The sequence below is a fragment of the Lutjanus erythropterus genome, chromosome 14 (assembly GCF_056507025.1).
Source record: "Lutjanus erythropterus isolate fLutEry1 chromosome 14, fLutEry1.hap2, whole genome shotgun sequence".
Classification (NCBI taxonomy): Eukaryota; Metazoa; Chordata; class Actinopteri; order Lutjaniformes; family Lutjanidae; genus Lutjanus; species Lutjanus erythropterus.
Window position 1 is genome coordinate 19,001,451 of NC_139330.1, and position 25,356 is coordinate 19,026,806.

General features: G+C 39.9%; 1 protein-coding gene across 1 annotated transcript in view; it reads left to right on the plus strand.

Annotated features, from left to right (window-relative positions):
- Positions 1 to 300: 300 nt before the first annotated feature.
- pcsk2 (proprotein convertase subtilisin/kexin type 2) overlaps positions 301 to 25,356 on the plus strand; it is a 35,541-nt gene continuing 10,485 nt past the window's right edge. The window contains exons 1-9 of the mRNA XM_084735348.1: positions 301 to 818; positions 2,780 to 2,884; positions 10,188 to 10,301; positions 10,768 to 10,876; positions 12,037 to 12,074; positions 18,535 to 18,611; positions 19,591 to 19,679; positions 20,228 to 20,403; positions 24,636 to 24,851. Of these exons, the coding sequence (XP_084591474.1) occupies positions 630 to 818; positions 2,780 to 2,884; positions 10,188 to 10,301; positions 10,768 to 10,876; positions 12,037 to 12,074; positions 18,535 to 18,611; positions 19,591 to 19,679; positions 20,228 to 20,403; positions 24,636 to 24,851 (1,113 nt within the window). The 5' untranslated portion in view covers positions 301 to 629. The remainder of the gene's footprint in view (positions 819 to 2,779; positions 2,885 to 10,187; positions 10,302 to 10,767; positions 10,877 to 12,036; positions 12,075 to 18,534; positions 18,612 to 19,590; positions 19,680 to 20,227; positions 20,404 to 24,635; positions 24,852 to 25,356) is intronic.

Genomic DNA, 25,356 nt, shown 5'->3' on the forward strand with positions numbered 1-25,356 from the left:
CAAGCAAAAAGTGTTGTCATATCCGGTCTCCCTAAAGTATTCCTTCAAAAAGGTCATCATGAATATATATGGCACACAGTCCTTACTGGAATATTATGTGCACGTGTTTGTCATTGGGATGAGGCCATCATCGGATAAGCAATGAAATTCCTAACTCTGCACGGTGATGGGAGGAATTCTCCAAGGTGCTGAAAAGTGTCCCCGAGCTCATCCGGGGGGAGGAAACGACGAGACACACCCGCCGGAGCCCATTGGTACAACGTCACAAAGTACCCGAGCGAGTAAGGTAAATGAATTTCAGATGAGAGGAAGAGGAGGAGGAGGAGGAGGAGGAGGAGGAGAGATAGAAAGCTGAGGATGCAGGTTTGGCTCCACACAACACACACCACCTCCCCACTCGAACCAGCACCAGAGCAGCACGACACCTCGGTGAAATACAACTTCAACCGGTCTCATCAGCTGCCGACGAGGAGATGCGCCCGCAAAAGCTTTGATTCGACCCCTTTGCATCCTCCTCCTCCTCTTCCTCCTCCTCCTCCTCCCATCTCGAGCGAGGAGCATCCCGCACACTGATTTTTCACTCCGACGGGCAGGCAGGCAGGCAGACGGATTGACACAACCCAGACACGATGCGTGGATCTCCCCGACATGGGACAGCCGTGGGATTTATGGTGCTGCTGAACGCGCTGCTGCTGCTGCTGGCGACGCAGGCTGCGGAGGGAGCGTTAACGGACCATCTCCTGGTTCAGTTGCGGGAGGACGCACAGGATGAGGCGCACCAACTTGCAACACAACATGGGTTCCAGAGTGCCCGAAAGGTAGGATGAAATTGTCACGCATTATTGGCTTTATGTGGGTTTTTTTTCTCTCTTTCTCTTAAGGAAATTAAACTTAAATAAAATATTTATTGTTGCAAATCAGAATTGTTCAGATTAAAAGATATTTGGCAGCGTTTCTATCATTGTGACAATCAGAAATACTCATACTGTGTATAGCAGCACAAGCAGTCTTGTAGAGAAGATACTGAGAGGTTTTCTCAAGGTTTTCTTTTGGTTTGACTTCATTACACTTTTGCTTAATTTGATGACGTCATTCCTACTCAAAATTCAGGCCCTAGTTAGTAGGTTGCCCAGTGGCCTATGGCCCCTGGGGATGCACAGCTGCCAAATCCATTTATATCTCCAGACTCATCCAATATCAGTGTCGTAGAAAGGAAAAGACACTTTTTTAATGTGTGAAGGAAAAAAAAAACACACACACAACAACGGGTCTGGCTCACAACATGAAGTTGTAGACAACAGGAGAGATTCCATGTTTGTGTCTTTAGTCGCTGAATTTAGATGAGGATAGTCGAGTTTATTTATGTTACCTGGTTTGTCAAAAGGGGTAGCCCTACACTTATAAAAACACACCTTTCTCTTTTTCATAGACAGCTAGATATGTAATATAATATATAATTTAATGCTAGATTTGTTCTATTCATTTCTAATGGATTTAGGTGTGAACTGGAGAGTGGCTCTAAGGACCTTTTGCACTTCTCCATCACAGGTTTTCTGTTTCTTTGTATACATAGCTATGTTTTTTATATATGTGTGGGCAAATAAAATCTAAATAAAATCAAATTAGTTAGATATTTACATTGTATATAATTGTGGCATCCATGGCCTCCCCGGCAGACATGACATTTTTACTCACCTGAGACAGTATGTCTTACTAAATAGCTGGACAAATGCATGCATGCACAACATGTCAAAAGACGTGTAACGAGCCATTTATGGGAGACCAATGGAAATAATATCCTGACAGTGTGTGCACCTTGTCACATGTCAAAATAAATGTGTGGGTGAAATTGGCTGGAGCCTCAGCTAGTGAGGCGTAGCGGCGAACAGAGAGGTGTCTGCTCTGCTCTGAATGAGGATTTTCTTCTTCTTCTTCTTTTTTACCTCAAAAAACACACTGGTTCAACGTGTACCTCATCATAATGTGATATCTGAGTGGGTTTTGTGCCAGTTTCCTTTCTTGTAAGCACTAGATCAACCCCCCCCTCCATCTTCTGCCTCCCTCCCTCCCAGGTTATGTAATCGGCAGCTATATTTGTCTTAATGGGATATGCACCATTAAACAATGTCTGTGTTGTTTGAATTATCTTCTATTGTTGTTTAATTAACTAGACCGGGACACAGAACCGGGACATACATACAAATGTGAACACGAGGAGAGATAAAAGATAGAGAAAGAGATTTCCATCAGCCAGTATTCAAATGCACCTTAATTATGAAGAGGGAATTCAACTAAAGTGCAGTATTTGTATTTGCTTTTTGGCAGCGGTAGAATTAAAGAGCAGTGGAAGATAAGAATAATCCTCGTCCTAAGAGAATTTCCTTTCCATAGTCGATCTGACAGGCGCATCTGAAAGCATTTATTTTGAGGATTGACCTGTACCCTGGCTGCTACTAAAGCATAAGGGGGTCTTTAATCTGTGCACAGCGCTGGAGGGAAAGCTCTGGATGATGCATCTCATTTGCCTGCCCTTGTGATTTATTATGGTTGATTCCAGCAGTGTTCTCCTCCAGTGTCTTAAAATAGACTCTCAGTGAAAGCCAGGTAATCAGTGCCCTTTTTTCCACCTGGAGGATGACCCGCTGTCCTTCGCCATTTATGATCCATTGTATTTTCGGATTTGCCGTTCACACTTTATGATTGCTGCCTCTGTGTCTGTCCTCATCTGCGCTCAGCTCTGCTGCTGATCCACTTTCCTCTCTTTTTCTTTTTTACCCAGCTTCCCTTTGGAGAGGGGCTTTTTCACTTCTATCCTCAGGACACTTCAAAGAGGCGGAGCAAACGCAGTGCCCGCAGCAGACAGCGGCTCCAAAAAGACCGCAGGGTAAGCACACACATTGTGATGCACACTGGTAAAAGAGCACTATATGTTTCCTGTATGCATGTGCCTAGTATGGCTCTTCATTCACTCTGGATTGTCATTTTGAGTATCCATGTAGAATACAAAGCAAAATCAGGGCTTTAACATTACTGAAAGAAAGCTGGATACACCTAGCTTGCAAAAGTCAAAACATTTATAGAAAACACCACAGGTATACCTGGGACAGAGGACATGACATCAAAATCCACTAGATGAATGCATATTTTAACAATGGATATAATGTACAAACTTATTATAGTATAATATTGAAGATTCACAAAATCACAAATTATATCAAAAAGAAGAAACTGGGCACATCATATTCTTCATCCAGCCAAACTCCAGCTACAACTGCAAGATCAAAAGTTCAATGTGTATTCTCCACAGGATACCATCTACATTTAAGTAAAAATTATTACTGATTTATCATGCTGATGTTGATATGCGTTAAAAAGATTGTTTGGATTATTTGAAGCGGGATTGGATGAGGTGTTACTGAAAGTAGATAGCAGTTGAAACATCCCCTGTTTTGAGGAGGAGCAGGAGCCTCAGCTAAGCAATGCACAGCTGTGAATTCTTAAAGAGCTTAAGTGTATGCTTGATGTAGAATATTTTCACTGCTTTACCCTGCCATCAGACAGCATTTTCTGACAGGAAACCGCTGTTATACAAGCCAAATACTGCCCCCTCCAAACAAACCAAGCTCCATGGGCAAAATCAGTCATTTTAACTCACAGAACATGGGGGTGGCTGTCCACCCGCTGCCTCAATCTGTTTGTTTGTTTGTGTTATTGTGTGACTTTGGAGTTTTAAAAAGATTAGTTTGGTTTCACTGAAGCTACACAATAACACGGATAAGTAACTCATGCAACCTCTCTTTTAATCTGAACTATCCCTTTAATGGTGTTCTCAGTATGGACTGTGACTTGTGTGACTTGTGTTGTCTTCTGTGTTTTGGAAATGTTCTGGTGTACAATTTCATCAGGAGGACTGATCCCCAGTCAGTGTCTTATGATTTTCACATTCATTATAGCAACTGTCAAGTTGAACAGTGACTAATATCACACCAGCAAGTATCAACAGGAAATCATCCCTTCAGGCTGCACATTGATAATAAAGGTCTGTTTTCATCCACCAGCTGAACAACCAAATTTAAATATTTAGAATTAATTCTGGGAAAAAGAAAACTCTAAAACCTAAAAGCTCTTACGTGAATTGTAATAAGTGATGAAAATAAAACAAATAATGACCCACCAGGTTATTGAAAACGAAAGTGCAAAGTAATAGTTTGTGGTTCGGAAAGAATTGAGGCACTCTGATGATAAATGTTTAAATCCTTTATTAATACATGGATAGAAAGAAAGAAAGAAAGAAAGAAAGAAAAGATGGAAACAAACAAAAGTGCTGACTTATAATATAACAACAAAACCCCGATGTAAAACTGACGAGGAAAAGAAATAAAATGCAGTATTATACATTTTGGTTTGTTATTAAATATTGATTAAAAAATTCTAAATCTTATTGTCACTTTATGCCATGAAGAGAACTCTGACTCAAAACATGTTGGCGTATCCATGAATTAATAAAGAGCTCGCAAAGGAAAGACTGCTTGTTTTGCACTTTAATTTACAATAAGCTGGACAGTTATTGTTAGTTTTATTTTCATTTAATTATTGGCCATATCCTTGAAGAGCATCTTTTTACATTACGAGCACTACTTTATTGACCCAGTGCAGCAGTCTCTATTGTTTCTTCACGTAATGAGTGATAGTTGATATGTGGATTACAAGGAGAGAAGCCATTTGTCACTGTTTGTTGACATAGATAAACAGACACACATAGTATGGTCTGGTACCTATATAACTACATTGTTGACATACTGTAGTACTTTCACAAGCTGCATCACAGCTAAAGATCCCTGGCGCTCTCTGACTTTCAATCTAATCTAAATGCAACTGTGTTTTTGCCATCAGGGCAACTCAAAGCCCAGTGGAATGCCACTAATTCAATATCCAGCTCTAAATCGCTTACTAAAAGTCTCTGTCAGAGACTTGCCTCTTTGTGAGGTTTTTGTGTTAGAGTTTTTTTTTTTTTTTTTTTTTTTTACTAAATATGGTAATGTGTTTCCTTGTTATGTTTCATTTTTGTCTTTTACAACTTGCCTTCATGGGCTTTCCTGTGAAGCGTTTTGAGAAGACACATAATAATGAAGCGGGCCTTGTTGTAACAGGAGGTGTAGCAGTGGTAGTGTACTGCATTGTAAATGAAAATTTACTGTAACACCAGTACAAAACCCATTTAAAACATAACTACTTGGAGCGAGCAGATGGCTTGGCCTCCCGTATTAGTGCTCGCAGCTTTCTCAGTATCATCGATCTGCAGAACTGGAGAGCCCCTGCCGTTCTAGATCCACATTTTTAGATGTACGCAAGGTGCAGCGCAATTTTATTTCCCTTTTGAAACTTTATTAACAACACAGTAATATTACAATACACCACCAATGACAAGCACTTTAATGAGTACCTCCACACAGTTTGTCACTTTATCTTCATAATATCGCAGCACCTATTGGTTATTTTCATTTAGAACTAATTTGTTGTCAATTTACCATAAGTCATTTGGTCTACCAGGTCAGAAAATATTAACACAAATGTCCATCACAATTTCCCAGAGCTCAATATGATGTGCCCTAATTGCTTTTTTCTGTCTGACTAACAGTCCAAAACACAAAAATATTCAGCTTACGGAAATGTAATTCAAGGAAAGCCAACCAACTGACAAATTGTTTGTACTTCATGATATAAAACACAAAGATCTACTGTGTCTTCAAGCTCTTATCTGAATGAGACAGTTTGTCTGCGTGCTGAGCTCTGTCTCTTTAGCTCTGTCCACTGTCAGAGGCGGTAAAAGTGGAGGTCCTGCTGCAGACAATCAACTAACCTCTCTAATTGCAGTTGCGTGAGGTGCTAATGAAAATAAATGTGAGCCACTCCACCGAGCTAATACAGCTAATGGAAGAGAGACAGCAAGGACACGGGCAGGTCCACGTTCCACACACTGGGTTTTAATCAGATGCTTGACATGCTCACATGCGACACTGCAGTTATTGATTTCTGTGCATCTCTGGAATGGATGAGGTCAGCTCGTCTGATTTAATGTTGCCTGTTTATCATTCTGAGGTGTCTTCGTCCCATTTCTCAAAGCAGTATGGTGGACATGTCTCAGTCTGACACCTGCAGTTTTGTCGAAAAGAAAAGTTTGTTGCATCTGGACATTTATAAGGAAAAATGCATGCAAAAAAAACCCTAAATCGTATGTTTTTAGAAATATGGGTTCCAAAAAGGTTCTTCCGGAAGGGCTGAGGTTCTACCAAGAACCATTTGCTTCTAAGGGAAGAAAGGGTTTGTCAAGGGTTTTTTTTGTAGGAGTTCCATTAAGAACCCTTTTCATCCAAACAACCTTTTATGGATGAAAGAGTTCTTCAAGGGTTCATTATGGGTTCTTTGTACCGTAATATAAACAGGTTCATGATAGAACCCTGTGGAGTTCTCAATAGAGCCCTGTGGATGGGTTCTAGATAAAACTTTTGGAATATAAAAGGGTTCTCAGTAGTAGAATCTGCTGAATGGATTATACATAAAATCACTTGAATATAAAGGGATTCTTGGAAAAAAAAAAGCGTGGCTGGGTTCTAGATAAAACCCTTGGAATATAAAAGAGAGGGTTCCAAGCAGAACCTTTATAAGAGATTCTACCAGGAACAAAAAAGGGTTCTCCAGTGGTGACAAGCAGAACAACCTTTTATGGTTCTAGACAGCGCCTTTAATTTTTATGAGTGCATATTTAAGGGTAAAAAAATGTGTTTTGCAGTAGTGTGTTATATGATTTTGTTTAGATTTAAAGGGTCATTACACTCATTTAACATGTTTAAAACATATCTAATCAAGCAGCAGCACTGAATGTACTGTAGACTGTATCACATGGACGTCTGTGTGTCCCAGGAGCCTTATTCTTTGTTGGACTCTATTAGTGCAGCATGTTGACCCACTTCTGCCTCACCAGCTATCTCTTCCTAATATCCCTCCGCATCTTCCTCCATTCTTATTTGTCCTTGATCCCTTGCCCTTTTAAATCTCATGTCTCACATTGATTTACCAAATGAGACGTCTATTCATCCACACATCCTTGCCCTCACCTTATCTGTCCATCCATCCATGATTCCTTCCTCCTATAGTTTTTCATGTGACAAATGCATTCAAAATCAGTTCAAGTCATACAGCACCGGGAAGTGGGTGTAAAGAAAACAAAGGCTGAAAACAAAACATTGGATCAATCTTTATGAATGAGCCACATCCCTTGACCCAGAGAGACACAAGGCTGGGAAAGCCAGGAGGGAAATGAGGACGAGAGGTTGGGGAGGGAGGCAGCACGGCATCTCTTTGATTTGAAGCGAACTGAAGCATTGTGAGCAGGCAGTGGGCAAAGGCGGAGAGTGATGGCAGTGCACGGGCACTGTTTGATGTTGTGAGTGGGCAGTATGACATGCTGTCTCAAGGGAAATACCAGCTCTCCTGCCAAGCGATGGAAAAAATTGATGATGGATGGAGAAAAGCGGGGGAAACGCAGGGATAATGTAGAAATGTGTGCTGGTGGTTTCCCTCTGAATGTGAATGAAATTATTTGACGATAAAAGAAAGATTAAAGCAATTTATTATCCTAAAAAGACAAAGGATAAATATGCAAACAGAGCGATTTAATTTTTTCAGGACTGACTTGTCATTTAAAGGACTTACTGACATGTTGATTTGCAGTGTGTGTGCCTCCTGATTGCTTAGAGTACGCCATAAAAGAAAGGTCTGGATGAATAGCCTTTGGCCATTTTAAAAGGCCATCCTAAGTGCTGCTCTGCTCCCTTATCTGTGGCGGTAAACACACTGGACAATGCCTGTTTCTCTCAGTCACACCAGAGCGAATTTGCTAAGGATAAGCACAAGATGAACATTTAGTCACAGGGACCCATTTTCACAATGTTTGGTTTGGTTATTATTAGCATCACTACAGGTGTAAGAATGGAATTGCAGTAAATGAGACGTTTAAGATATAGATTTATTTATAGTGTTAATATAAAGAAAGTCCAGTTTCCAGTGCTCCTAAACACACTTAAAGAGAGAGAGAGAGACAGACAGAAAAAGACCAAAACGTTTCAATTGAAGTCATTGTCCTTGAGACATCGTCGACAAGCAGGGTTGTTGTTGGTAATATATTTCAAATTGAGAGTTTCACTTCAGGCTTGATTTAGGTATTGCCAGTGTTGTGACTTAAATTTATCTATTTACATTTAGTCATTTATAGTCACCTGAAGTGTCTAGATTTAGTTACTTAATTGACTAAATATCACAAGATGTTAGTCAACTAAACGACGATGCATTATTTAAATGTTTCTTTAGAATCCCAGATTTCAATCATGCAGAGGAAGCATGTATTAACCAGTTCTTAACATTAACATTAAGTATACCACATTTCTTCAAGTACAGCAAGTGCATCCTAGTTAATTTCCCAGGCAGATCAGTACTATCCAGTTGTACATCTAACCTCACTACTACATGAAGAGACTCGTCCTTCCCTAACATTTTTATTCGCTGACGAAAGTTCAATAGATTTCATCATAGTTTTTGTCATCATGAATGACTTTTTTATCGTTTTCGTCAGTGAAAAAATGTCACCGACAAAAACTATTGGTCAACAAAATTAACACGGCCTCTCCTTTTCTCCCCTGCCTCCTAACCTTTTCAGTTTTTCCAAATGTGTGAAGGTGCCCGTTTGAAGAAACCTCACTTTTGTCCTCACAGCTACTGGCAGAGATGAAGGTGGTGAAATATTAGGAGTGTATTGTTTGCCTCCTGGCCTGGCATCTAAATCCGGCAGGAATGAAAATGCACTGTCAAAGACACACAATCACTTTGATGACAGCCACCAGCTAATCAAGCACCTGAATTTCATCTAAGACGTTTATCCCCATCATTTATGTGCTCTGCCCTGTGTTATCTGCTTGATAAACAGCATTGTGGCAGCTTTCAGTGAGCATTTGTAATCCAAAGCACAGCTGTTCATCTGCCTGAGTGTCTCTGAGGATTCAAAGAAATACAAGCGTTATTTGTGAGCGTAATTGCTATGGCTTTTTGTTGAAAATGCACTGAGAGGAGGGAGGAAAAAAAAACCCTCCATGTCTTGTGCGGCAGGTGAGTTTGGGCGCCTTGGCTCCAGCTGCAGCCCCTCTGATTAGGAGGAAAAGAATAGCCCTTTTCATTTACATAATGTTCTGCCTTCATGGTACAGTAGAGCACAGCTGGGTTTACTGATTTCCTGCGCACACGCCTGCACTCTTCAAATTAAGTGTTTTAAAAGAGTTCTTCCTGAGGAGCTGAGGTTCTACTCAGAGATATTTGAACCCTTTTTTGAAGAAACAATTCACCAAGGGTTCTTTGCAAGAACCCTTTTTGTAAGAAAGAGTTCTCCAAAGATTGACCCTTGAAGAACTACTTTGTCAAGGGTTCCTTGTACCATAATATAAAAGGGTTCTCCATAGAACCCCCTGGGTGTGTTCTAGATAAAGCCTTTGGAATATAAAACAGTTCTCGGCAGAATTACCTGGGTGAGTTCTTGATTAATCCCCCAGAATATAAGAGAGTTCTCGGTAGAACCCTCTGCATGGGTCCTTGATAAAACCCCAAGTATCTAAAAGGATTCTCGGTATAATCCCTTGGGTGGGTTCCAGGTAAAACCCTTGGAATATGAAAGGGTTTTCAGTAGAGCCCCATGAGTGGGTTCTAGATAAGACCCTAGGAATATAAAATGGTTCTTGGTAGAACCCCTTGGTTGGGTTCTTGTTAGCATTCTTAGAAGGTGGAAAGGTTCTGGATAGAACCCCCAGGGAGGGATCTGGGTGAACCATTATACCATAGAAGGGTTCTTTGTAGAGGCTCACATAGGGGATTCAGAGTGAAACCTTACACAGGCAGTTCTTGGTATAATCCTTTATGTTGAGTTCTAGATAAATGTTTCAAGTGGAACCTTTATAAAATGTTCTGCACCTTTATTTATTTCTAAGGGGGTACATCCCACCCATCATATAAGAAATAATATTTTTAGTTGTGTGTTCCTGGGTTCCATTTTGCTCTTTGTATGATGTTTTTCTGAGACGTTTCGTGAGATCATTGCAGACTTCAGACTGACCCTGACCTGGTATTTCTGTTGCTTTCTTCCACAGGTGAAGAATGTCTTTGAGCAAGAGGGTTTTAGTCGTCAGAAGCGAGGCTACAGAAATATCAATGATATTGAAGTCAACATGAGTGACCCTCTATTCACTAAACAGTGGTATCTGGTGAGTAATCAGCCAAGCAGCTGTCTGCCTGCCGCCTGACCTTTAGGAGTAACCCACATTCTTTAATTCACCTTAATTAGTGAGAGACCAGGCGTATTCCCCACTACTTCCTGAATCAACGTTGTAATTCATTCATTAATTAGCCTGGCCAATACTGCCCATGCCATCTCATCGGTGCATTCATGCCGCCTAGTTTCCTCCCCTCTTGTTTACTCTAACTGGCAACCGTGACTTTTATGCCATGGCGAGGTTGCCGTCATTCATCTGCCGCGTCGGATGAATGTGCTGTATCGCTGACATTTACTTCCCCTGCATCTCACCTTCACTCGCCCACCCCCAAGGAGTCCTTATCCTCAGCCTCCGCTTCCCATACACACACACATCCTCCATGTTGACTGATTTTCTAATGGTGGCTCGCCTGGGTGCCATGAGTCATGGATGTTCTCCATATTGTCTGAGTGATTAGATAAACACAGGCCAGGCAGACGGGACCCCTGGGCTGGATCTTAATGTGGCTGAAGCTTGGCAACTGGGCTACACAGGCAAAGGAGTTACCATCGCAATTATGGACGATGGTGAGTATAAAGTGCTGCTGTTTCTTACCCTTAAGTGCTGTCTGAAAGCACTCAATTATACTTGCATGTATTCATCATGCTGATTCAATTAATTGCTTTGTTCACATCTTAATTAACAACACAATGAAGAGTAACCAAAGGGCACTTTCCAGAATATGTATGGTGATCATTGATAGGTTTGTATAAAATTTGTTACAAGGAATATGAATTGGTTCATATTGATTCGTCATGTTTATGTTCATGTTTAAGCTGATGATGTCTTATACCGTGGTCCGAGTGAATAGTCAGTTCTGATTGGCTACAGGGTGTCCTTAATTCCTGATAATGGACACCTACCAGTTGTTCCGGTGAAACGTCTGTTCGATGGTTTAAATTCAGTATCTTCATGAATCTAAAATGAGTAATAATAGACACATAGTTAAAGCCTTTTTTTGCCACCACTTGAACCACTTAATGTTTTTATGGAACTTTTGCCCACTGACACCAAAAAATAAGTTGCCTACCTCAGCTTTAATCTCATATCTCAAACTTAAAAATCCCCAAATAAGGAGTTAATTTAAAAAAAATGTATAAAGAAATAGTGTTAAGGTAAAATGTCAGAGAGTTGCAAACAGATGAGACACTCTTTTGACACAAAACTTAGGTCGCCTAGATGTGCACAAAAGCAAATAATGGCAGGAACGTTTTTGGCAGTATCTATATGGTAGGAATGAGGTGAAAAATGCACAAATACAGTAGTGTGATATAGAAACTCTAGTAAATAAGTTAAATAATCCTTGCAAGTGTGATTTCTTAATGCCACTTGATACATCTTTGATGTTCTGTTCTGTAGCCTGTGTACGACACAGAGCCGAAGGAGACAGGCTCAAATTTCCAGTTTAAAAGCCAAAGATCTTCATTTTCTCATATAACCAGAGAAAAGCAGCAAATCATCACATTTGAGAAGCTGGAATTAATCAGCAAATTGTTTCAAATTGTTATTTGTTTTTCGTAAGAATCAAATTATTCCTTGATATCCCAGTGTCATTAAGACAAAAACTAAATAAATATTTTAATGTGGTGTAATAAGCAATAAGACACTTGAGGTCGTGCTATCCTCTGCAAAGCACTTCCCCTCATGCTTAATTACATCACTGATTAATGTCCAAATCGCATTTCAGGCATCGACTATCTACATCCGGACCTGGCATCAAATTATGTGAGTACCCCAGTGTTACTGAATTTCATACTTTCCTTCATTTCGTTGAAGTGCTGTTATTAACTGAAGTGGGGTTTCAGGTGGTGGATTTCACGGGCTCTGTGTGGCGTGCCATCGGCAGTGACAGGTGCTTTCCAAGTTGCCTTCATGGCTGCCGAGTCTCCTTGTATTCCTGGAGGACGCGGAGACAGGCAGACGGCCAGCCAAGCTGTTTAATGTTAATGCACACTGCACTGTGGCAGGCACAATGGCAGGCCGATCTGTCACAAGCAGAGATAATGCCAGGGTAGTTGGCGCTGCATAATGTGATGCTCTATCTCCAGAATACTGATAAAACCTTAAAGGACAAGAGGGATTGCTAAATGGAACAAGGAAATGCAGAAGGCTTAGTTTGATTTGACTATTAAGTTTGCAGCTCCGTCAGTGTGGCTGCATTATGCCGTGTCTTGAATCCAAGCATGTACGAATGCAAACCTTCCATGAAAGAGTGAGTCATACTCAGGGTTGGGAGGGCTGCTTTAAAAATGTATTTTCATTGTAATGCAGCTTGTTTACTTCCTGTTACTTTTGGATTGCCCCAGTACAAAATCTGGTGAAACGGTTCAGCCTTGTTGCAGATTTGTTAATTGTTTGTTCAGCTGAATTCCCTCATTTATTAAGAGTAAACACGTTTAGATTAATAGCGGTAATTATGCACAAGCTATTCACATTTCTCACTAAAACTTCAAGTAAACTGACAGAAGCTTATTTTAGGGCCTTGTGTTTTTACCCACATACCATTCATCGCCTACAGTCCCAAAATATTTTTCAGTAGTACCAGTAGCAGTAGCAGTAGGACAGGTAGCTAGCTAACTGGACTGCCATGTAGCTAACGTTAACATGTCGTCTGTGGAGCTATCATTAGCGGATGTTCTGTGTAGCTAACATTAGCAGCTGCTCTGTGTAGCTAACGTTAGAGGTTGGCCTTTGTGGCTAACATTAGCGGCTGGTCTGCGTCATTAGCAGTTGTGAGATTAGCTGGTTTCACTGGAGTTGTGAGACTCCTGCAGTGTTATAGTATGTATAGTGTAATGTGTGCACACTGAGTGTGGTGGTATCTAGTTCTTTATTTTAAAAAAAGTTTTATTTTATCCAAATCTTGTTAATAATTGTAATTTTTACTAAATGTATCTATAATCTAATTATATATTTTTTTTACTGTAATTGTTATGGAATACTATTGCCTTTTTTGTATCCAGACTACATTATCCCGCTACATATAATCCATTATTCCCCAAGCCTGTTCAAACTGCTTTGTTGGCCCCCTTTTTTACAGTTATAGTTTTTTGTTTTGTTTTTTTAAACAATAATTCTATTAAGACATACCAGTAATTTGCATCCTTATCTCACCTGTTTTATTATCTACAGCTCTCTCTGTTATGCTTTTCCGCCTCAGCTCATGTGCACACTGTGTGATCCTTTTAAATGTGGCTTGCAGAAGTGTTTTTTTTTTCTGATCTGTGTGCATGTGTGTGTACACTTACCTCTATGTTTGCTTTTGCATGTTTCTTGCCTGTGAACAGAGATGAGCCTTGGCCCAAAAATAACACGCAGCCTCAGCTGTGGTGATGCAGGAGCACACTCCACTGGATTGATGGATCATGCTGTGCATAGATCTAAAGTGTGTGTGTTTGCGTGAGCAGTGCGCGTGCTAGAGAGAAAGACACCACGTATGAAATCCTGTTTTGTTACCGTCGTCATGGTGTTTCGCAAACCCACAAAGACCTCCTACTATCAGCTGAATAAAAACATAAAAAAAAATTAGAATAAATGTCATTTTGGGTTCATCACATCTTCCAGTTAGATTCAAATTGATTGTGTGGTTGTGGAGCTCTGTGTGCAACCAAATGTTCATGCATGGGCGTTGGATTGTGGGCCTTTTGTTGTTCAAGAGTTCCCATTTGGTGTGATGATCATATTGTAACAGCTCATAAAATACATTTTGATATGGTGAATTAATTGTGAGATTGTGTGTGTCCTGAGATGAGAAATTTCTAACTTGGTTGGCCAATTTCATGGCAGATTTATCTGCAAATCCCAAATGATTTTTGCATAAATACATAATATATACACATTTCACTATTATACTACTACTGATAAAATAGTAGATATACTGATTTGTTTATTTTCTACCTCTAACGGTATTTAATATGAGGTGACAGCAGTAGTCTTTTTTTAATCTCCATGCTTGCCAGCACCTGAACACCTGATATTGTGTTTAGCCACGACAATACTTGTATTATATTGGAAGATTTTAGTGGATGACCGTTTTTGTTCATCTTGAAGAGAACTATGTTTTATTCATTCAGAGAAACGTTGTCTCTGAATATACTCTAGGCAGCGATCACATAATTATGAAAATAATTTAGTAATATTCTGACTGAATTTCTAGAAGACAGGGCTGGTTATTTTGTGTGACTCTCCCTCTGCACACTCTGGGAAGTTTCCATGACAACTTGTTATGATGTCATATGAGCGTGAAGTCCATCTCGTATATTGCTTTTGTTTGAATTTGTATGAGAGAGGGAGTAGTGTGGTATAAAATTACCTTGAAGCGATTTATATTGCTGGCTGCTCATCATATTCTGTGACGTTAATGGCTTCAGATGATGTTCGCAACCAGTAGAACTATCGGCGCACATTATCCGTCTTCACTGTAATCTTTTTAAAGTTGAACCTTTCTTTCAAAGTATGTCTACTTCAAAGCATCTTGCAAAGGTGTTTCAAGCAAGGTCATATTGTACAGCAATTCTGTGTCAGCTCTCCTAGAGTATAGATGAGGTTATCTGCACCAAATGAACTGTTGACGTCAGCCATGATAACATGATGAATGGCACTAAGAGAGATGTGTGAGGATATCCTCTTTTTAATCTGCTTTACTACCAACATGTAGCAAGAAGTCAGGTATCAAGTAGGGCTGCAACTCACAAGTATTTTCGTTATTGATAAATCTGTTGATTGTTTTCATGATTAATCATTTAGTCTATAAAAGGTAAAATAAAATGTGAAAAATGATCATCGCAATCTAAAGTTAGAGACACTACTTTCCTGTAAGTCCTACAGGGGTCAGGTTGTGATCCACTGAAAAGGAGGAACATTCTAAGAATATGTTTAAAATATTCAAACATAAAAAATATTGCCAATTTTGATGTTATGTTAAAGACATATGTGTCATGTTGCAGAGATATGTACTGAAGTTAGCATGCTAACCATCTAACCCCAGCCATCCTATCTCATATTACCACTTCTTACACCCCCCGCCAAGTATTTTTTCTTCATGTCCGTGAGGGTTTTGAATTTTTCAAATTTATTTTTTTGCCGCTTTGACCACCATATTGTGTCATTCAGTCCCATTACATTACAGAGAAGGCAGACATCTCTGTGGCCAATATTTATTTTTGATTTTGGGATGAACTGTCCCTTCAAGTACAGTTTGCTTAGTGGATGCTGATAAGGACAAGGGTTGCTGAGGAAAGGTGAGGTGGCTGAAACGGGGCACGATCCATTATTATGACCCTGGTTGCTCACAGCACACCAGAGGAAGAGCAGAGTGTGATTGATAGCAGCAGATATGAGCTTTAGAAGCACAGCAGGTGATTCATGGACATGCCTCTGTGTCATCTATTACCAGGCTCAGCACTTTTCACTCCATTTAATGAAGAAAAAAAAAAAAAAAACACTCTCCCACACCTGACGTGAGCACAAAACCTGTTTGGGAGCGTCTTGTTCTCTCCTCACAAATGTTTTGCTGTGAATAATGATCTCAATATTAAGCCAATTCTTAGACTTAGCTGATATTGTGCCAACTGATAAAAATGTTTTAGTTTTTTGCTTCTTTGACAGCTACAGAGAGAGAGAAAGACAAAGAGAGAAGGAGATAGAAAGGGAGTTACCACAAATTAGACAAACAGTTGAAATGGCTTTTAACCTCCTATTTATCATCACAATTACAGAGGGTTGAACCTCTCTCTATGGCCACTTCAACATGCAACCACCAGTCACTGTGAGCGTTTCTACTTTCCTCTAGTAACCTGCTTCACATTGTGATAATTATGGTGTTTCTCCATTGGGTCAGAAAGCTTTTGCCGTTTTGCTTTCTCTTTGTCGCTGACTGAGTCACCTCCTTTAAATGCCAGCCAGCAGAGCTGTCAGGCACGAGCGTGGTGGAAGCAGTCCCAAGATTGATATGAACTGTTTGGCTCTATGGATAATGAACACGGCTGTGGCTTCTCCACACTCATGATCACACAAAGCATCTGTTACTGTGCGCACAGAGCAAAACAGACACACGTAACATGAGTGACAGGCAAAAGAGAGATCACAGCAGGCTGCGGTAGCCTGAATGCATTGTGGAAGTGTGTCACAGAAAGAGCAATAAGCGAAAGACTTTCCCAATGATGTCTGTTAGATCGCGCTGTGTGTAAGTCTGTGTTTGTGTGTGTGTGTGTCTTCAGACATGGCTATTCTTATAATTATGTTGGCTGCATTAATGTCTCTCTGGCAGATGTGTCTCCTGCGTCTTTTTTTCTTCTGCTTTTCCGCTGCTGTTCATTCTGATCCTATTACTTTTGGCCATGTGGAATTAAATGCTTGCAGTCATTGGGCCATTATTTTCTCAGCTTGAAATCCCCGCTGTGACCACACATTATTTCAGTATCGCCGCAGAGTAAAGATGTGTAGTTAGATTTTGGGCTGGGGATTGTTTCTGTCAACTTATCTGAAACAGACTCAACAAAAACCAAATGTTCCAACCTGTATTTGTTGTAGGTCTGTTGTATGAAAGGAATAGTTTGACCTTTTATGCTTTTTCAGGAGATTGATACACTTGTCTTGTATCTGTACAGTAAATACTGGATGCTTGTTAGCTTGGCTTAGCATAAAGACTGGAAACAAGGAGATGCAGCTAGCCTGGCAGCTGACCAGTACCTGTAAGGCTCACTAATAGAGTGCTGCATGAATTAAGTATTTTTGTAGGTCAATTGTTCAATCTGGAAGTTACATCGCTCTGGTTTCCTCCACAAAAACAGCAATGGGATTTTCCCACTGGATTTTGGATTACTGCAGAAAATAAGCTCCATGGCCAACAAAAGCTCATGATACTTTGGCTGTACATTTGTCATGTGACTCAACGAGTGGGGTATTTACTGACATCATGTCAAAAAACAAAACATGAAAAACTCTTAAGCTTGTGTTACTTTACTGCACATACATCTAATGTAAAACCCATTAATAACAGATTTTAGGAGTAATTCCTGTAGTTCTCTACCTTAGTTGTTAAATTAATACAAAAACTGAAATGGATAAAAAATTATGTTTTTTTATGTGGAGTAATATTCCAGACATTTTCTTAAAAAGTTACTGCCACTTGTCATTCTTTTTTTTCCCCTTTTTGCATGCATTAAACATATACAGTAACTTGTTAATTAGTAAGCTTCAGAGGTGCTGGCAGGAGGATTTTGTTCCCTTTGACAAACCAGGCCAGCTCTTTGCATCAATTTCCCGTCATAGCAAAGCTATGCTAAGCTAAGACAGGAGACAAGAGGCTAAATAACAATAATGATAATAAACGTGTTATGACGTGCCTCACACAAAGCAGTAGCTTCATAACAAAAAAGAACAAAACAATGTACCATAATTGTCATCATGATAAAATCTACAAAAAGAGTCAATGAAAAACAAGTAAAATAAGAGAAGGCTCTCTGATAAAAGTATTTTTTTTAGAGGAGAGTTTAAAAAAGTCACTGATTCTGCTGATCTGATTTCCTCAGGCAGCTCGCTTCATAGCTCTGACTACAAATGCTCCTTCACCTTTAGTTCTAAGCTGGGTCCATGTGTGAGGATCTCAGGCTACAGGTCATATAAGACGGAGAAAAGCCACGAAGAGCTTTAAAAGTCAACAGTAAGATCTTAAAATCAACTCCAACACTAACTGGGAGCTGGTACAAGGAAGCTAAAATGTGTAATATAGTGTGATGACTAACAGATCTTTGTCCCAGCACTAACAACTAAATGGAATGGGACCTTAATTAGTATCAATGATAACACCTGTGTTTACTGCACTGTCTCATATCAATATGGCTGCCATGAAAAAGGTCTCTAGCTTCATATTACCGTACAGAAACTAGAGTGGTACTGATTTTCCCATCAAACTGTTTGCAAGAAAAGTGTAGTTCCCAAAATGTAAAAATATTCCATGAAATTGTGTTAGTTATAGCTAGATGTACTTGTGTATAACTATCAGTATTTCACACTAGCAAACTATGCCTCAAAATCACTCTCAATGGGTTCATCCAGATGACAGAGCAGGCAGTGATAAGGTCAGCACTTCACCATGAAATGCTCCTGTGTGCTTTGTCCCCTTTTGTTTTTCCGTCTTGATGTTGTTGTTGATTTTGTAAATGCGTCCATTTGGTCCTTCCAGAATGCCGATGCCAGCTACGACTTCAGCAGCAATGACCCGTTTCCATTTCCACGCTACACAGACGACTGGTTCAACAGGTAAAGCTCAGCCAGCCGATCCCTGTTTATATATACACACATACTCAGTGTGCACATGTGTGCGCCCTCCCTAGAGTCTGGCAGCTCTCGTCTATTGATTTTCTCTCCACATAGTTCCATTAAGACATAATGGTGCAGTATAAACAGAGCTGTTGTCCAACACAACATAATAGAAAACACACTGTCTATTTTTACCTGCTCACTTGGAGGAGATAAAGTAGATAAAGGAACACCGGCACAAGTCTAGTCTCCTCTCAGGGTCGCAGTGTTCACAGTGGCGACCTTCTGTCTGATAACGCTTTATCTGCCCCACTCATCTCCCAATCACACCGGGTGATCCACTGCCACCGCAACACATGTCGAGGAGAGGAACAAAGAGAAATATATTCCTTCTCCGCCTCTCCTCCTCCACCGTGCCTCCATCTGCTCAGCTGTATCAGTGTGTGTGTGTGACTGTGTGTGGGAGTGAGGAGGGAGTATTTGGGTTTGCCACTGTAGCAGTTGCTGACTGTCGGGCACAACTCGCTGGCTAATCAGCTGGTTGTTATAAATAGCTGCTGCCTGTCTGTAGCAAAGCATGCTGGGAGAGAGGGGTTGACTCTCTGCAGTGTCTCTGTGGGGAGCGGAGGGATGGAGAGATAGACACACATCACATGGTGCACACAAAACACTGATATGTGCAAACATATTCAGTCAGACTCAGATGGATAAATGGAAGGATGAATCTTGCAGCCTTTCTATGAGCTAATGCCCCTCAGGTCACAGAATTACAGTGTTTATGCTAATTTTAATTGATTTATGGCTGCAGAAAATGCTAAATCATTCCTATTTTCTCATTCTAGTCAGACACAAAGTCAACAAAAACAAGAGTTGCATCTAATCTGGAGAATCTTATCTCAACCTTAACCCACAATATATCCTTTGTAAATTCATGTAAATTCATGCAAATCCTCTTAGAAATATTCTCTGCTTTTTGCAGTCACGGCACACGATGTGCCGGAGAGGTGTCTGCGGCAGCCAACAACAACATCTGCGGTGTGGGAGTCGCCTACAACTCCAAGGTGGCAGGTGTGTGTCATATTAAAGCTGCAGTTTGGACAATGAGACGAATAACAATGAGCAGATGGCAACGTTAGAAAATTACAGTTCTGATAATGGTGTGATGAAAGGATCAAAGGTATGATAGGGCTAATTCTCTCTGTGGGAAATACTGTATGCATCATGTGTAAAACAGTTCATTGTGGAAGAATGATGTGTATTGAAGCATGTTTAAAGGTTATACCTCTACTCAGAATTACTGCAAATTACTGCAGAGGTCATTTAGAATCCACATAGCAACAAGACAACACCATTAATCCTGTTTATGTGTTTCATATAGATTTTGCTTGAAATTTACTCTGAGACTAACACAGTAGAAATAAGAAATGAGTATTGGATATTGTCAAAGGTTTATATGCTATAGTGTATGACACTCTGAAAACCTGTGTAAACCATGCTTTTTATAAATCACCCATTTATAGCTACCTAAACCACACTGTGTTCCCGCAGCATTAATGATAAACCAGTAGCAGCCAGATTTTTAATGTCAGATTCATATGAAGCTGTTGCTCCTTCAGGTATCAGGATGTTGGACCAGCCCTTTATGACTGACATCATCGAGGCATCATCCATCAGCCACATGCCCCAGGTTATTGACATCTATAGCGCTAGCTGGGGACCAACTGATGATGGCAAGACAGTGGATGGACCTCGAGAGCTCACGTTACAGGCGATGGCTGACGGCGTCAACAAGGTAAGGCAACGTCACCCCAGCTGTGCTGAGGGTTTAATGTGCAAGAGTGCCAAAAAGGAAGTGGTGTAAATTTAGATGATCTCTGCCACTTGTGTTAATTAAGCGTTTACAGTTTAAGTGAGTTTGATTTGCTTCCGTTGGGTGGAGGTTTTACCTCCCTTAAGGTGGCACTAAAAAGGATATTAAGTCTTTCATTCTTTTGGCTTTTTATGTCAATATTTGGCTTGTTTAAAACTGTGAATGTGATAGGAGTCACTGGTTTTTGACTTCTTCTCACTGCTGTCTGTTGCTTGTAACTACACCAGACAAAGGAATGTCGGCCTTTTGGATGGATGCTGGTCACTGAATGGATTGCGAAAAATATTTTTCACAGACATAAAATGCCTCCATACTGCTAGTTGCCATAATCCAAGTCTCCTAAAGCCCAAACATGCCTGTACACACTGTCACACCACACACCCAGACACCTGGTCATCATTCACTTAATTCATTTGGGAGATTCTGCAACACTGATTTTCTGTGAAACTCCAGCAGTGTTTTGTGGTCTAAAGAAAACTTGACCCTAAGTCGGCATTAGGGTGAGTAGATATAGACTGCATTTACATTTATGGGTGAACTATCCCTTTAAGGGGGTAAACGGCTCAAGGTTTGCCTCAGCCATTCTCAAAAAAGGCTGATGTGAGCCCACCCTAAATTCCAGTTTCCAATTTTTCCAATCATCTTAAGTTGTACTTTGTGTTTTGTGTTAATTTGCATATATTAACAAGCCATTGTGCTCTCTAACATTTGATTATGGCTCAAGCATGAGGATAGTAAGATGGTAAATATACTCTGCCTAAGATCAGCATAGCATTGTCGTTGTGAGCATTTTACTTGCATGGTTGTAGTCTCTTATTCATCTTAATTCTTTTTATTTGACTGATGTCTGAAAACCAAATTGGCCCTTGGGAACAGTAAAACCCTTCTCTACTGTATTCTACACAAAGTACCAATACAAAGATGATGAGAGGTTTACACACCAAGGTTGCTCTGTGTTGTTGCTGATCTTACAAACAGCCACTTTAGATCAGGCAGCCAATCCATCATAGCATCTTTAATTTGTGTTACTACTTTCAACTGCACAAGAATATTCTCTCATTAATTAACCACCTAAAAAGTCAGAGAGGAATTTCGGGGCTTCTGGAGCTGATTAGGCATTCTGGTCTTGCTCAAGGACACTTCAGCAAGGTGAAAACTCTCTAAGGTCTGCCAATGGGGGCTTAAACAGAGGCCCTCTGGTTGAAGGGCAGTATTCTTGGACACACACACACACACACACACACACACATGCAGAGTTGCCAAGCTACAGTGCCACTGCCAATTACTTGCTTGATTAATCATCATGCACCGTGTGCAGGCAGGTGTGGGTTGCTCTGAAATGACCCGGTATCCGGCAGGGTAGCTGAGTAGGAGCCAAGCTGACTGTAATCTCTGATCATGTAAACACAACTAATCAAGCAGCCACTCTGCTATCTGCCTCTTACATTCTAATGATCACTTATATAAGCTGCTGTGTAGGCTGAATATGATGTGCACTGTGCAAAAAAAGCAATATTTAAAATTAAGAAGCGTATTATGTCACATTAACAATCGAGGCAGAGTGCCTTTCAAGTCTGCATCTTAAACATGACTATGTGTTTTTGCAAATTGCCGGCGATAATGGAAGTAAATGACTGTGTGCTGTGCAAAAATTAAAGCACTTTGTTTGGCTTGTGCAGGAGACAGCAGGCAGCGGGCCTGAAGCTCATAGGTGAGCTCGGCGATGCTCAAACCTATCTTTGCTATTCAAATAGAGAGCAGCATAAATAAGCATCGTGAAAGGAAGGACATGCCAGTCCTCCTCCACTTGTTCCTTTGTTCTGTGGGGAAACGCTCTGCCTTTTGTAGAAACAGGTGCAGCATTTGGTGAAGAGGATGCTCTCTGCGTGGAGCTACAAGGCGAATGTTTCATGTTTCAAGGCACTCTATCAGCAACAAAGATGACATTTACTCTGTGTTTGAATTTACAGAAGGTATTATGTTCCACTGCAAAACGGAGGTACAGAGAGGACATAAAATTGTTTCATTTTTTTCATAAAAGAGGTAGAATGGTTGTGATGTGTTCACAATGCTGCAGCGAGCAAGGCTTTATTAAGACCACGTATGCTTGTGTGTCCCTGTTTGTTACCAGTTCTTTTCAAGAGTTCAGTGAATATAAAAATGTAAGTTACGTTTCTCAATTCAGAATTTTTCCTTTAGGCATTTCTGTGTGTCTGATGAAAGATGTTCAAGTTTTTGTCATCAGCAACGGAATGATGTGAGAAACTCAAGCTAATAGAATCAGTACCAAAACATGTCATCTTTAAATTTATTTTGATACTGCAACTTTTTAATGATGTTAATTGTTCATTTGTTGTTATACGAATCATTAGTATTACCCATATCATTATTATAATGGTTTATTTCAAATTTTATGGCTCACTGAGGGGAAATACACTTAATTGGAGAAGTCAGACAGAAGCAATGTGATGTTATTTATAACAAAACAGGCTGGTGGGCATGACAAAATGCATGCATAAAATATTAGAAGCAGACATTTGTCTTATTTGTTTCACTCTGGAAGAAGATTGTCTTTAATACTAGTTAGCAGGCAAGAGGCTGTGGATCAGTTTAGAACTCAAATGCGTGCTGTCTTTTGTATTAATGCTATATTTTGTGTAAATTCTGTATGATTGTATTGTATAGAGAAATCTGCTATCATGCTGTACTGAATAATTTTAAGCTTCAAAGCTTTGTTTATAACATTGACTTCTGTAATTTTTATCAGTTTTTTTTTTTTTTTTTTGCATATTCATTCTTTTTAAACCTGGTATTTCTGCACAGTTACACTAACTATTATTAGTATTATACACTAAGTAGAGTTCATAGGGATTGATTCTGACTTGTGTGATCCAAACATTTCAAATAACTCCAGTGAATCACTTCATTCAAATTGAGCATTTTATCAGAAGACTTTTTTTTTTAGGATGACAGCATCATAAGATATGATGACTGAAGCTTCATTCAAAAACCTCAATCAAAGCTTTGGATGTAAAAGAAATGACATCCGGTACATCTCTAGTTTGCTGTTGTTCTTCTTTTCCTGTCTACCCATTTTAAACACAGTAGCTTATCATAACTCTGGACAAATTTTCGGTTTATTGAATGTGAGCCCACCTCACATTCAATAAACTTGTTCCTCAGAGCAGGACCAGGGTGACAAAAAGCATCCTCACCAGCTTGATCTAAGTCCAGATATGACTGGACTGGACTGAAAAAATGACACAAGTAAATGTGAAAATTACCTTTACCCTATTCAAGTTAACTCAAGGGCTTGATAAGGTGTTCCAAGTACAAATTACTGTCCATTTTAATACTTTTTTTTAGAGTGTACTGCACTTATGAAAGTAATGTTAACATTGAGGTTTGCATTACATTAAGTGTTTTCTAAAGCACACATTTAAAGTCAGACAGAACACTAGTACAAGATAAGTTAATGTCAATAACATCAAAGTTTAACATTATACATGAAAAATTAATGCTAACGTTTGCCCCACATGTAGAGCAGACTTTCTAACAAAGCCATTAATGGCAAAATCAGTGAAATAAAAAGTAAATTATTGGCTCGAAAAGATACTGAAGTAAAGAATAGAAGTACAGTATTAAAAAAGGAGAACGAAAAACTGTTGTACTCCTGTGCGTTATTTGAAGCTCGTTTCTACCACCCTTGTTGAGAGCATGTCAGAACTTACTGTGCACCTGTGTCAGAACAGGACTGTGCAAAAGTTGCATTGGGAACCAACAAAGTGATTAAAGCAGTGTAATAATATGTTCAGCTTTGAATGTTTGCTTGTTTCCTAAATAATATGTGTTTGAGACCTCGACCTATTTGCTGAAAATACTCCCCTTAACATTTTGACACATTTTCATTTTCTCTATCTGTCTTACTAGCTGTATAATTCTGATTCCATCTTTTATCATTTGGATTTTATGTAGTTTGATTATGTCCATAATTAGTACACTGACACCTACTGTATAGTCAAGTGAAATAACAAAGTGAAATTCCCAAATTCCCAGTTCTCATTTCACCCATGCAAGTCCCACTAGTAATAAGCAGAACTGTGACATATTTTCACTTCACTTGGATGATGATGATGATGATAATGTTGTTTTAGGGCCGTGGAGGAAAAGGCAGCATCTACGTGTGGGCATCAGGAGATGGCGGTAGCTATGACGACTGCAACTGCGATGGTTATGCCTCGAGCATGTGGACGATCTCCATCAACTCAGCCATCAATGACGGACGCACCGCCCTGTACGATGAGAGCTGCTCCTCCACCCTGGCATCCACCTTCAGCAATGGACGCAAGAGGAACCCAGAGGCTGGCGTTGTGAGTGTTTATCAAGTTATATGACTTTCCACGGCCCGCGGAGTTGTTTATTTCAGTAGGTGTGTGCACTTTTAGCATTCAAAGACAACTCAGTATTTGCCCATTTTATATCTTTCAAAGGTATGTCCTCATTCATAGATTCAACTGCAAATAGCTTCTTTTCAGTTTGCCCAGCAGACAGTATATCCCAGGCCTTTCAGGAGATTGGATGAGACCAGGGATCAAACCTGAGAAGCTGTTATGCTGTAATTGCCGGCTGGTTGTGAAAAATGGAGGCTCAGGTGGAGGAATAGCTCTTTTCTGATTACCTTCCTGGACATTCTGATGCATCATTTTGCTGTAAGATGCTCAGAGCAGCCACTACTGTGTTGAACGTGACATTTAAGGCATAAAAGAAATAGGAAAAGATTTTTATTGACTCACTGTCCTCCTTTATTTATTATGATAACAAGGGAAACCATTAGTGAAGGGTTTATCTTCACCAAAGTGCTTTACTATAGTTTTT